The sequence below is a fragment of the Ovis aries genome, chromosome 2 (assembly GCF_016772045.2).
Source record: "Ovis aries strain OAR_USU_Benz2616 breed Rambouillet chromosome 2, ARS-UI_Ramb_v3.0, whole genome shotgun sequence".
NCBI lineage: Eukaryota > Metazoa > Chordata > Mammalia > Artiodactyla > Bovidae > Ovis > Ovis aries.
The window spans coordinates 151346060-151359024 of record NC_056055.1 but is presented as its reverse complement, the minus strand read 5'-3'; the positions used below and the strand labels follow the sequence as shown (position 1 = coordinate 151359024).

General features: G+C 35.9%; 1 protein-coding gene across 7 annotated transcripts in view; it reads right to left on the bottom strand.

Moving 5' to 3' along the window:
• The window catches only part of CCDC148 (coiled-coil domain containing 148), a 340275-nt gene that overhangs the window by 237755 nt on the left and 89555 nt on the right, over nt 1–12965 (bottom strand). For all 7 annotated transcript variants that reach the window (XR_009599333.1, XM_060409905.1, XM_012136609.3 and 4 more), the window contains 2 exons: nt 8918–9021; nt 181–263 (listed from right to left, as the gene is read on the bottom strand). Coding sequence is in view for 6 of the 7 variants with exons in the window: in XM_060409905.1 (XP_060265888.1) it covers nt 181–263; nt 8918–9021 (187 nt within the window). In the remaining variant the exon portion in view is untranslated. The remainder of the gene's footprint in view (nt 1–180; nt 264–8917; nt 9022–12965) is intronic.

Here is a 12965-nt window from a genome sequence, read left to right as displayed (position 1 = left end):
CAAAGCAACATATTATTAAGTTTCTTCAAGAACAGGTCATTAAGATGCAGAGTTTTTGGATTCCTTTAGAAAAAAACAAACAGCAGTTAATATTAAAAGAAAATGAAATGTATGGCCCACTTTCAACTTTAAAACAAAACTCCCCTTTAAATGTGGGACCAAGAAAAAAACAAAACCTACCAAAATTCATAAGATCAGAAAGACATTCATTTCCAATGTTCTCTTCATTGAATAAGGATTTTATTTCAGATTCCATTTTGTATCTGAAATAGACATTATCTTAATCAATTATATTATAATCATAAACATATATACAAGGTAAAAAATAACTAGCAGTAGAAATATTCAATCTAATGTGGTTTCATTCACCTGTTCATTAATTCAGACAGCATACTACATTCCTAACACTGATTAGATAATCTCCAAGACACTGAGTTAGACAGAAGTATGGCTGCATACCTCAGAAGTAACAGCATTAGCAAGGCAAGGACAGGATACATCCTTGCACTATTTCAGGTGGAAAGAGCAGTGGAAAGTGGGGAGCCGCTGAGGGATATTAAGCTGACCACACCGATTCAGATCTGTGTTTCAGAAAGATTTCCAAGGCAACAAGATGGAGGATGGGCTGGAAGGAGGGTGGTCGATAAAAATGGAAGATGAAGAGGGGATCAGGCACATCTGGACCAACAAGGAGGTTATTTAAAAAGTTCAGAGATGAGAAGGTCCTGACCTAGGGAAATGGGAGTAAAAGTACGTATTTTATATACCAAAAATATAGTAAATCTTAATAAACTTTTGCTATATTATTTAAATATAGTCATTTTAGAGCAAAACTATAACCAGCACTAAATGGACATAAAAATACTGTACTCAATCCCTTATTTATGGCAGGTTTAATAAAGATCATAAAGAGTTTTGATTTATTATGATTGTTAAGATACGACTCTGATGCTGGGAGGGATTGGGGACAGGAGGAGAAGGGGACGACCAAGGATGAGATGGCTGGATGGCATCACGGACTCGATGGACGTGAGTCTGAGTGAACTCTGGGAGATGGTGATGGACAGGGAGGCCTGGTGTGCTGCCATTCAAGGGGTCACAAAGAGTCGGACACGACTGAGCGACTGGACTGAACTGAACTGAACTGAACTGAAGATACAATAATTTAAATGGTATAAAATAAGAAAACAGTAACAATTATAACACTTTAATATGGTTATTTTTATTTTTGTATGTAAGTTTCTAGCCCTTGTCTACATGCAGGAATATTTTAAATAGTTGTAATTATAGCCTATCTACCATTTTACATTAAGACTTTTTGAAAACTACTAATAATAAACAATTATTTATTTATTCTAAGTAATTTTTGTAATTATTGTTTACCTTAGTGGCTGCATGGTATTCTATTTTATATATGTGCCAATATCTTTTAAGCCAATTTACAAATATGAGACAAGGGTTCTGTTTACATGTATAAAGGAGGGGGTTCTATTGTAGATGACACTATTTCTTTAGCATATGGTCTTAGTCAAAAGTTTTTTTAAGATTACATATGAAAATAAACATAGCATTTGGTCCCATCACTTCATGGCAAATAGATGGGGAAACAATGGAAACAGTGACAGACTTTATTTTGGGGACTCCAAAATCACTGCAGATGGTGACTGCAGCCATGAAATTAAAAGATGCTTACTCCTTGGAAGTAAAACTATGACCAACCTAGACAACATATTAAAAATCAGAGACATTACTTTGCCAACAACGGTCCATCTAGTCAAAGTTATGGTTTCTCCAGTAGTCATGTATGGATGTGAGAGTTGGACTATAAAGAAAGCTGAGCACTGAAGAATTGATGATTTTGAACTGTGGTGTTGGAGAAGACTCTTGAGAGTCCCTTGGACTGCTGGGAGATCCAACCAGTCCATCCTAAAGGAAATCAGTCCTGACTACTCATTGGAAGGACTGATGCTGAAGCTGAAACTCCAATATTTGGCCACCTGATGTGAAGAACTGACTCATTTGAAAAGACACTAATGCTGGGAAAGATTGAAAGCAGGAGGAGAAGGGGATGACAGACGATGAGATAGTTGGATGGCATATCACCAACTCGATGTACATGAGTCTGAGCAAGCTTCAGGAATTGGTGATGGACAAGGGAGCCTAGCGTGCTGCAGTCCGTGGGGCTGCAAAGAATCGGACACGACTTAGCAACTGAACTGATAAAATTGATATACTGAGAATGGGTGCATGATAGTGGAGTATACCCAGGAGTTATTTCATAACATATGTTTAAAAAATATTTATTTGGCTGCATCAGGTCTTTGTTGCGTCATTTGGGATTTTTTTCTTACAGTTGCAGTATAAGGGCTTAATTGCCCTGTGGCATTTAGGATCCCATTCCCAACTAGGGATCGAACTTGCACTCTCTCCGTTGCAAGGCACATTCTTTTCTTTTCTTTTTTTTAATTGGAGGCTAATTACTTTACAGTATTGTGGTGGTTTTTGCCATACATTCACATGACTCACCCATGGGTGTACATGTGCTCCCCATCCTGACCCCCCCTCCCACCTCCCGCCCCATCCCATCCTCAGAGTCATCCCAGTGCACCAGCCCTGAGCACCCTGTCTCATGCATCAAACCTGGACTGGCAATTTATTTCACATATGATAACATACATGTTTCAATGCTATTCTCTCAAATCATCCCACCCTTGCCTTCTCCCACAGACTCCAAAAGTCTGTTCTTTACATCCGTGTCTCTTTTGCTGTCTCACATATAGGGTCATTGTTACCATCATTCTAAATTCCATATATATGCATTAATATACTGTATTGGTGTTTTTCTTTCTGACTTACTTCGCTCTGTGTAATAGGCTCCAGTTTCATCCACCTCATTAGAACTGATTCAAATGCATTCTTTTTAATAGCTGAGTAATATTCTATTGTGTATATGTACCACAGCTCTGCCGATGGGCATCTAGGTTGCTTCCATGTCCTGGCTATTGTAAACAGTGCTGCAATGAACATTGGGGTACACGTGTCTCTTTCAATTCTGGTTTCCTTGGTGTGTATGCCCAGAAGTGGGATTGCTGGGTCATATAGCAGTTCTATTTACAGTTTTTAAAGGAATCTCCACACTGTTCTCCATAGTGGCTGTACTTGTTTGCATTCGCACCAACAGTGTAAGATGTTTCCTTTTCTCCACACCCTCTGCAGCAATTATTGCTTGTAGACTGTGTGATAGTAGCCATTCTGACTAGCGTAAGATGATACCTCATTGTGGTTTTGATTTGGATTTCTCTGACAACGAGTGATGTTGAGCATCTTTTCATGTGTTTGTTAGCCATCTGTATGTCTTCTTTGGAGAAATGTCTGTTTAGTTCTTTGGCCCATTTTTTGATTGGGTCACTTATTTTTCTGGAATTGAGCTGCAGGAGTTGTTTGTATATTTTTGAGATGAATTCTTTGTCAGTTGCTTCATTTGCTATTATTTTCTCCCATTCTGAAGGCTGTCTTTTCACCTTGCTTATAGTTTCCTTTGTTGTGCAAAAGCTTTTAAGTTTAATTAGGTCCCATTTGTTTATTTTTGCTTTTATTTCCATTACTCTGGGATGTGGGTCATAGAGGATTCTGCTATGGTTTACATCATAGAGTGTTTTGCCTATGTTTTCCTCTAGGAGTTTTATAGTTTTTGGTCTTACATTTAGATCTTTAATCCATCTTGACTTTATTTTTGTGTATGGTGTTAGAAAGTGTTCTAGTTTCACTCTTTTACAAGTGGTTGACCAGTTTTCTCAGCACAACTTGTTAAAGAGATTGTCTTTTCTCCATTGTATATTCTTGCCTCCTTTGTTAACGATAAGGTGTCCATAGGTGTGTGGATTTATCTCTGGGCTTTCTATTTTGTTCCATTGATCTGTGTCTCTGTCTTGATGCCTGTTGCTTTGTAGTATAGCCTGAAGTCAGGCAAGTTGATTCCTCCAGTTCCATTCTTCTTTCTCAAGATTGCTTTGGCTATTCGAGGTTTTTTGTATTTCCATACAACTTGTGAAATTATTTGTTCTAGTTCTGTGAAAAATACCTTTGGTAGCTTGATAGGGATTGCATTGAATCTGTAGATTGCTTTGGGTAGTATACTCATATTCACTATATTGATTCTTCCAATCCATGAACACGGCATATTTCTCCATCTATTTGTGTCATCTTTGATTTCTTTCATCAGTGTTTTATAGTTGCAAGGCACATTCTTAACCACTGAACCACCAGGGAAGTTTTACTTAGTTTTACTAAGTAAAAGTTTTACTTTATTTTTTTAAACAAAAATATAGCACTTATAAATCATTTAGCTCAGTCCCCTTATATTTTCATCATCCAGAAAGCCATAGTAGAATATAAAAACCAAGAGAACTGGCTTTGTTCATAGAGGAGATCAATCTGCTACTGTGCATGTAATAATTCTAGTAAGCTCCATCCTAGCTTTCTAGATCAACAACCCTGACCCAACAGGCAAGTCTATTTCTCTAACTGTCCTAATTGGCTAACAAAATCCAGAAGCAAGTACTACATGACAAGCTTGTGAATATACATTGTTTCCCAAATCGTGTCCCATAAAACAAAAACATCAATAAGATGTTAGGGAAAACCTGGAAATGGTGAACTAAACAAATCAGATAAGTTTACATAGTGCTGGATTATTCAGAAACTTGATTATGCTAAAGTGCATTGAGGTTCTCTAAAAAGGGATGAAATATGAAATATTTTCCTAATTATGGGACAAGGAAATTCCTTATTCTCCATGGAGTATCTTGAAGAATATATCTATTTTGTAGAATTTGATTGAGGAAATATAGATAAAAATTGCAGTGGACTCAAAGGCATTAAAATTGGTAATTCTTGGGAGGAGAACTCTGCCTGTTCATCACTGACATGTAGACTTAGTACCAAGTGTTCACCAAGTCAGAACTCTGTAGCACATATAACTACCTCCGCATCTGAAGAAGGGACAAATTGAAGGCAAATATCCTTGTCCAAATCTACCAATTTAAGTACTTCCTACTGCTACTTGACCTGTCCTCTTGTACCACTGAATATGATGATACTACAAAAATTCTCCTGAGTTTTTGTGTGACTGTTTGTCTAGAGGATATATTAATCTACTTCCTAGATAAACCCAGTTGCAATGCAATCTCTTGCAAGACAAATCAGCCTGGTAGGGACACATTTGAGCTCTCAGGAGTCTACTTTCACACTCCTTGCCCTTCCAAGATACTGCCAAAGTTCCAGGTGTAGTAGAATCAGTCTCTTTAGGACATCAAAAATTACCCAGAGCCTCCTGGGTATTTCTGGGGCAAAGTTACCAATTTAGGCAGAACAAGTGAAACATAGGGCACTGGAGAGTGGTGGAGTCAAAAGCCATTTATGCAAACAACAGCACAGGGGCAAGGACTGTGAAAGACAGAGTGAGGATGTTAAAGTTCCCTCGTTGGAACTAACAGACAGAAGATCTGCAGAAAATGAGGGCACCAGACAGGCTGAAGGCCAGAGCTGCTCTACCCCTCCAACAAGGAAGCAATTCAGCAGTGCAGACAGACAGGGGACCTCAGACTATCTGTTTGATTGGCTTTTCTCTCTTGTAAGAGGCTGTCTCAATTTCTGTGTACCAGAGAAGGCAGGGAAGGAAACCTCACAATAATTGGCTAAGGGATGAACTCTGAGTAAATTCTCAGATGGCCTGAGTCACACAGTATGGGTACTGGTCTCATTTTCATATTTAAAGACACTTTTCCAGATAATATTTAATTATTGGTAAAACCTCATGATATTTTCTGGATAAAGGTGCTATTTTTAAAATAATGATTTAAAACTAAAATTATGAGTAAATGACATATATTTCTAAAAGAAACTATAGTAAAAGTAGTAAGGCTTACAAATAAACCTCTCAAACTTTATTATTCAAAAGTTCTATTAAAATAATAATTGTAATTCCCTACCACATGGCCAATATAAATAACCTCCTCCTAATCTCTAAACCAGTCATTCTGAAACAGGGAAGAAAGTGCTCCTGCCAAAGTGTATCAAGGTCTTCAAGGAGGTATAGATTGGAAACCATGGTAATAGTAAATATAATTTTATAAATTTAATATAAAATATAATTTTATACTTTGAAATTTTAATCATCTAATCTTCTTATGATAGATTTCAAAGAACTAAGTTTAGGGAAATGCTTTACTTTTTTTTTTTCCTAGCAAGGCTAGACCAATTAGATCTCAGGTGATATGAATGGACCCCACTAGAAAAAAAGAAAAAGCTGCTCAGATCCATGTTCAATGAGCCTAGGAGTTAAAGGCAAATGATTCAATACCACCTCCACATAAACTAGCTGATTCACCTTCTGCAAATAACTTTAATCCTCTGAACCTCAAGGTTCCCATCTGTAAAATTAGGATAATAATGTTACCTACTCTGCAGGGTCATTGTAAGGATTAAATGAAACAAAGCATGTAAAGTACTGAACATACTACCTGAAAGTGAAGTGAAAGTGTTAGCCACTCAGCCACGTCTGACTCTTTGCAACCCGCCATAGCCTGTAGCCCACCGGATTCCTCCATCCATGGAATTGTCCAGGCAAGAATATTGGAGTGGGTAGCCATTCTCTTCTCCAGGGGATCTTCTCGACCCAGGATCAAACCCAGGTCTCCCATACTGCAGGCGGATTATTTACTGTCTCAGCCACCAGGGACGCCCCAACATACTACTTGGTATATATTAAATTATCCAGCAAAATCTAGATGCCATTGGAAGCCCTTACCTTCTGAGGACCTGAGATTTTTAAATGAAGTCTCTTACGGTGATACATAAAAATATTTTACTTTCAATCTTTTATTAAAAGGGAATGTAGATTTTAAAGATTGAGAGACACAGAGTTTAAACTCCTGATTTTCTGGTGGTCCTTAAATTCTTGAACTTTTAGCCATTTCTTGAGCTAGTAGTTTTTAATTTCACTGACTACACGTTGAAATATGGCTACATTTAAGAATAACACAGAAAGTTATTTTAGAATTCTTCTTGTTTATCCAATTTCAGTTTTTACAAGTTTCAAGACATAATGTTGTTACTTGAATATTCCTCAATTTCATCATCTTTGTGTCATTTCAGTTCAGCCCTAAAGAATTAATTTCCATAGTAATATGTATATGCCTCTTTTATCTATCTCAAGAACAACACATACACACAGGAAGAAGGGTATGGAATAGCCAAGATAACTTTCTCCAGTGTCTTTATATTTGAGCCTGCATCAGTGAACACCATAATTAAAACTTTCTATAGGCTTTCATTTTTCAATTATGCAAATCTAAAAAGAAAATTTTCCAATGGGCTCAAATGTTATCTCCATAAAAGGTGACATTTTGAGGGATAAGATGGATGTGATTTGTTTTTATTTTGGAAATATGAATGAGAAAATCTATATAATTTTTTCTTTAAGTTATATAATAATGTAAAGCTATTTCCATTCATGAACCTTTTATGTCACATACAGGAATCACTTGCCAGAATAGGAAACTCCTATAATATAAAAGCACGCATGTCAAAAATAAAGTTAATGGTATTAATACTTGGAAATTTAGCTTAGAATTAGACCACAAAATTATCTATTTTTTGTAAAATATAGGCTTGCAAGTATATATTTTAAAAAGCATACTTTATAAATGTCACCACCATTAAAACTGATATATATGTCCCAAAAGGAGGGGAGACACATCTGCCTCCTCTTCCTGGCTTGACCTTTGAAAAGGAATTTCTCTCTCAAAGATTACATTTAAGACCAAGTATAAAATGTCGCTCAGTTGGTAAAGAATCTGTCTGCAATGCAGGAGACCTGGGTTCAATTCCTGGGTCAGGAAGATCCCCTGGAGAAAGAAATGGCAACCCACTCTAGTATTCTTGGCCTGGAGAATCCCATGGACAGAGGAACCTGGTGGGCTTACAGTCCATCACAAAAGTCAGACACAACTTGCGACTAAACCACCACCACATAAAATCATTATTTTGTTTTAATTTATCTTGAAGTGACTGCTGAAAATAATAGCAAAAGTCAAAAATCAAAATTGAATTAGTTATGATGCAGCTACATTTAGAAATCACTCAATTTGAATCCCTTAGTTCATTTACTGGAAACATTTATCTATCTCTTTCTATGTATCCCAGGTAAAGATGAATATGATGGGATGTTTGTCCCCAAGAAGTTTACCACTTTGTAAGAAGACAAATAGGTAAGCCTAACATTATAATCCAATGTGCTAAAGTATAAAGAGGTGTCCCCAGAAGCTCAGAGGTTAAAGCATCTACCTGCAATGTGGGGGACCCGGGTTCAATCCCTGGGTCAGGAAGATCCCCTGGAGAAAGAAATGGCAACCCACTCCAGTATTCTTGCCTGGGAAATCCCATGGACAGAGAAGCCTGGTGGCCTACAGTCCACAGGGTCACAAAGAGTCAGACACGACTAAGCGACTTCATTTTCACTTTCACTTTCAACATTATAATCCAATGTGCTTAAAGTATAATATAAATACAAATATGAATGGGAGTGCAGAGAAGTAAGTGATTAGCAGATATAGAAGATTATCTCTTTTTCCCAAAGGAAAGGAAATATATTAATAAATTAATATATTTACCAGATTCCAAATTAAACTGAAGAAATGAAAGGCTTCTTTATCTTTCGAAAAAATTGTATTGGAGTATAGCTGCTTTAGAGTGAGAAAGGAAAGGATTTTAATTTGATTTAGTGTCCAATTCAACTGTAATGTTACATTTTTATTATAATGGTTTAATTAAAATAGAAAGTTACAGAACATCTACCTAGATAAGTGCAACTCAGTAATTCCTGCATATTCATATTGAGATTACTCTCAGTTCTTACCTGACTTCATTTAGCCTTTGGTGTTCTTGCCACCACACTTGCTTGTGTTGCTTTATTAGTGTTTGTTCTTTAGATAACTTTGAAGTCTGCACTGTTTTTCTGATCTAGATTCAGAGGAACAAAAGAGAAGAAATTCTAATGTTTTTTAAGGGTTTCCAAAATAAAAATGTTTAATTTGTATTTTCTAAGTTAAATACTTTCTCTTTTTCAATCCTATTCATGCATTTTCTAACACAAGCATCTTTCTAAAGAAAGGTATTTTTCTTTCTTTAGGAAGGAAAAAATCTATTTTCCACACATACAATAAATAACACCTTATTCATCCAACTCAAGGAAAATTTGCATGACTATTCTATATATTTTCTTGCCTTTTTACACATCTTCCCTGCCAAGCATCATAATATCACTATTCTCATTTTAAAGATGAGGACACTGAATTTCAGATAGGTTAAAAAACTTGGTCAAGACCATCAAGGTCATAAATATCAGAATCACATAGAACCTTGGTATTCGGATTGGTTTTATGTAATCCTTCAGCACAGGATGGGAAAAAAAATCACTGGATAAGTTATTAGGAGGACTGGCCTTAGTTTCAGCATCTACTAGAAATATGACCTTGAATTGTATGTACAATTTTAATCTTTTGACTCCATGACTTTGTAAATAAAGTTTTTTAAAACTTAAGGCAAATGTTTATTTGAAAATATTAAACAAGGAAATAGTGAAAAAGAGCACTGAAACCCAAATTTTCAAATCAATTTAATTTTTCCCAAATTTTATGACTTTTCAGGAAAAAATGTAGTACATAATTCATGCTTTGGGGTTTCTGCTAATAAGCTATGTCAAGCTTGGATCTGTTTGCCTTAAGATCCATTCTTGGCCAGCTCCCTCATCTGCTTCACATCAGAAAGCAGCCTGTGTTTCTCAGACACCCCTGAAACTGCCTTCCAGCTGGGTTCAGCCAAAGGGAGACACTGGTAGTGGGTGATTGGAGGGAGGGAGGAAAGGAGAGCCAAAGGATTATTCACTCCTCTCTACTCTCAGAGGGGTCTCCACAAGCATCTGCATTTTCTCCATTGCACCAACATTTCCTGACAGTTCTACCCTGGTTCCAGCTATCTCTGGGTAACCTCAGCCCATGGGATATGCTTCAACCTTGCTTTTGCTAAATGTTCCTCCAACCCAGGCAAGATAATGACTTCCTTCTGTTGTAATCCCTATGTTGGTTCACAGCCCTCTGGCTTCTCAGCACCATCACCTGTGTAACTATTTCCTGCATTAACGACCCCTCTATTCTAAATCCTTGAGTATTTGTCTGTTTCCTGGTTAGACTCTGACTGACACTGAACTTGTGTATTTCATATCAGTACTTTAATACATCTATAAAAGTGCTACTCTCAAATCAGAAACTCAGTGAAATATGCATATTTTATATTTTCACTGCTACTAGAATACTCAGAACTCTGAAAGCTTTAAGAGATCAATACTGAAGATATAAAAACTTCAGAAGAGAAACTCTAAAAAGACTCTGTATAATGCATGCTATTTCTAGCTGTCATTCACTGATTACTGTAACCTTGAGTTTATCTTTCTGCTGTTCTGGTTACTGATTCAAAATTAGGAGTATAAGAAAACAAAATATCCCAAGCATCACTTAAAAAAACACAAAGTCAAATATTAAGAGTGCTATAATTATGAAATTTTGGAGAAAAGTATATTTAAATTAGAACAGGTCATTGCAGAAAAACATATAGCCATCTCTATTTCACTGAAAAAATAAAAGTGCATATATAGTGTTTCTGAATTCAGATACTCTTGTGTTTGCCTGAAGAATGCCTAAAACTCATTCCAACTATTTGCCATCTATAGTCTCTGGAGTTTGTTGCATCAGGCAAAACTTTTAAAATTAGATTTCTTTGACATATTTGGTCCATATTGTAAAAAAAAATAATAATAAAACACATTGGTGAAAGATGAAGACAGATTTTTATAGCTTAAAAAAATCAATGCTGCTGCCTGTGGACCCAGAGAAAGACCAATTAGGTAGACGATAAAAGTAAAAATAAAACTACTATTTTTCACTAGACACTTCCTATAGTTTGCAGAACATCATGATTTCTTTGTAAATTCACTCACTGACTCTCCTTCTATCCTCAGGCCAAAAACTTTTTTAAAAAAAGAACAGTTTTTTAAAAATAAAAAGATTTAATGTTGTATCTTTATCAGTAGAGTAATTTCTAGATGATTCCAATTCAGTTTGCTGAGCAACAAGCCATCTGAAGTCAATATTTAAGGTAGATGATTATTTATGCAGAATGCTGATGAATTAAAAATTATAAAAGTAATACATTTATTAAAAACATCAGAAAATAGAGGTTTTCTTTGTAGTTTACTGTGATGAGCCAAGATAATAAAACCCTAAATGCTGCTGCTAAATCACTTCAGTCATGTCCAACCCTTTGCGACCCCATAGATGGCAGCCCACCAGGCTCCTCTGTCCCTGGGATTCTCCAGGCAAGAGTACTAGAGTGGGTTGCCATTTCCTTCTCCAATGCATGCATGCATGCTAAGTCACTTCAGTTGTGTCTGACTGTGCAACCCCATGGACAGCAGCCCACCAGGCTCCTCTGTCCACAGGATTCTCCAGGCAAGAGTATTGGAGGGGGTTGCCATTTCTATCTCCCAAAACCCTAAATAGACACCCTAAAAGTCCTATGGGCCAGAAGACCTATCTTTAGATAGAAGCAGCAGTAATTAGTAGACAATTTAAGTGCTGGCTACATATGTCTGTGTCAAAATTCACTGACATGTACACTTTAGATTTGTGTACTTCACTATATGTGAGTTATAACTCAAAACTGTCAAAATTAAAAATTACACTAAGATGTCATTCCTCATCTAACATCAAATTGGCAAAAATTCAAATGTTCAACAAAACACTATGATGTGAGGCTATGGGAAAACATGCTCTCTCTTACATTGCAAGTGGGAATGCAAGATGGTACAAACTCCCATAGAAGGGAATTTGGAGTTCCATATGGATTTATCCTTTGACCTAGCAATCATACCTATATTAATCTATCTGAAAACTATATTGGCCAAAGTATAAAATGATAAATAAACTAAGCTATCCACTGCAACACTGTTTGTAATGAAAAAAGACAAGCACAGAGATTCTGTCAATGTGCTCTTACCAAAATAAATTTAATTTGAATCTGATTGAGTCTCTCCAAATAACTACCAGTTACTGGAAATACAAGAGCTAGGAAAACATAATTAATGACACCACCAGGATATAATCAGCAAAATCCAGGCTATAAGGAACTATAAAGGACAAATACTACAATTTCTTCAAAAAATAAATTATAAGAATATAAGAGGATGGAGGAGGAAACCTTAAAAAAGTAAATATCAAATATAATATATGGATACTATTTAGATGCTAACTTGAAAAAAATTTGAAAAAATTGGAAACAATCAGGGAGATTTAACATCAATTATTTGAAATTATTAAGAAATCATATAGTAATGGTATTATAGGGTTTGGGGTTTTATAGCCCTAATATTTTTTTTCATATTTTTTTTTATTTTTTAATTTTTATTTTTTTATTTTTTAAATTTTAAAATCTTTAATTCTTACATGCGTTCCCAAACATGAACCCCCCTCCCACCTCCCTCCCCATAACATCTCTCTGGGTCATCCCCATGCACCAGCCCCAAGCATGCTGCATCCTGCGTCAGACATAGACTGGCGATTCAATTCTTACATGATAGTATAAGATACATACTGAAATAATTATGGTGAATATTATAATATCTGAGATTTGATTTGAAATAATCTGTTATAGAGGGAAATTGTAGGTGAGAGTACAGAGGAAACAATGGTCAAGAGTTGTAAATAGTTGAAGGTGGATAATATCATGTGGAGATTAATAACTCCATTCACTCTAATGTTGCAATTGTCCATACTGTAATGTATTTTACAATTGTAATTGTATTCCTGCAATTATCCATATTGTAATGTTTTTAAAAACAAGAAATAGTAGAT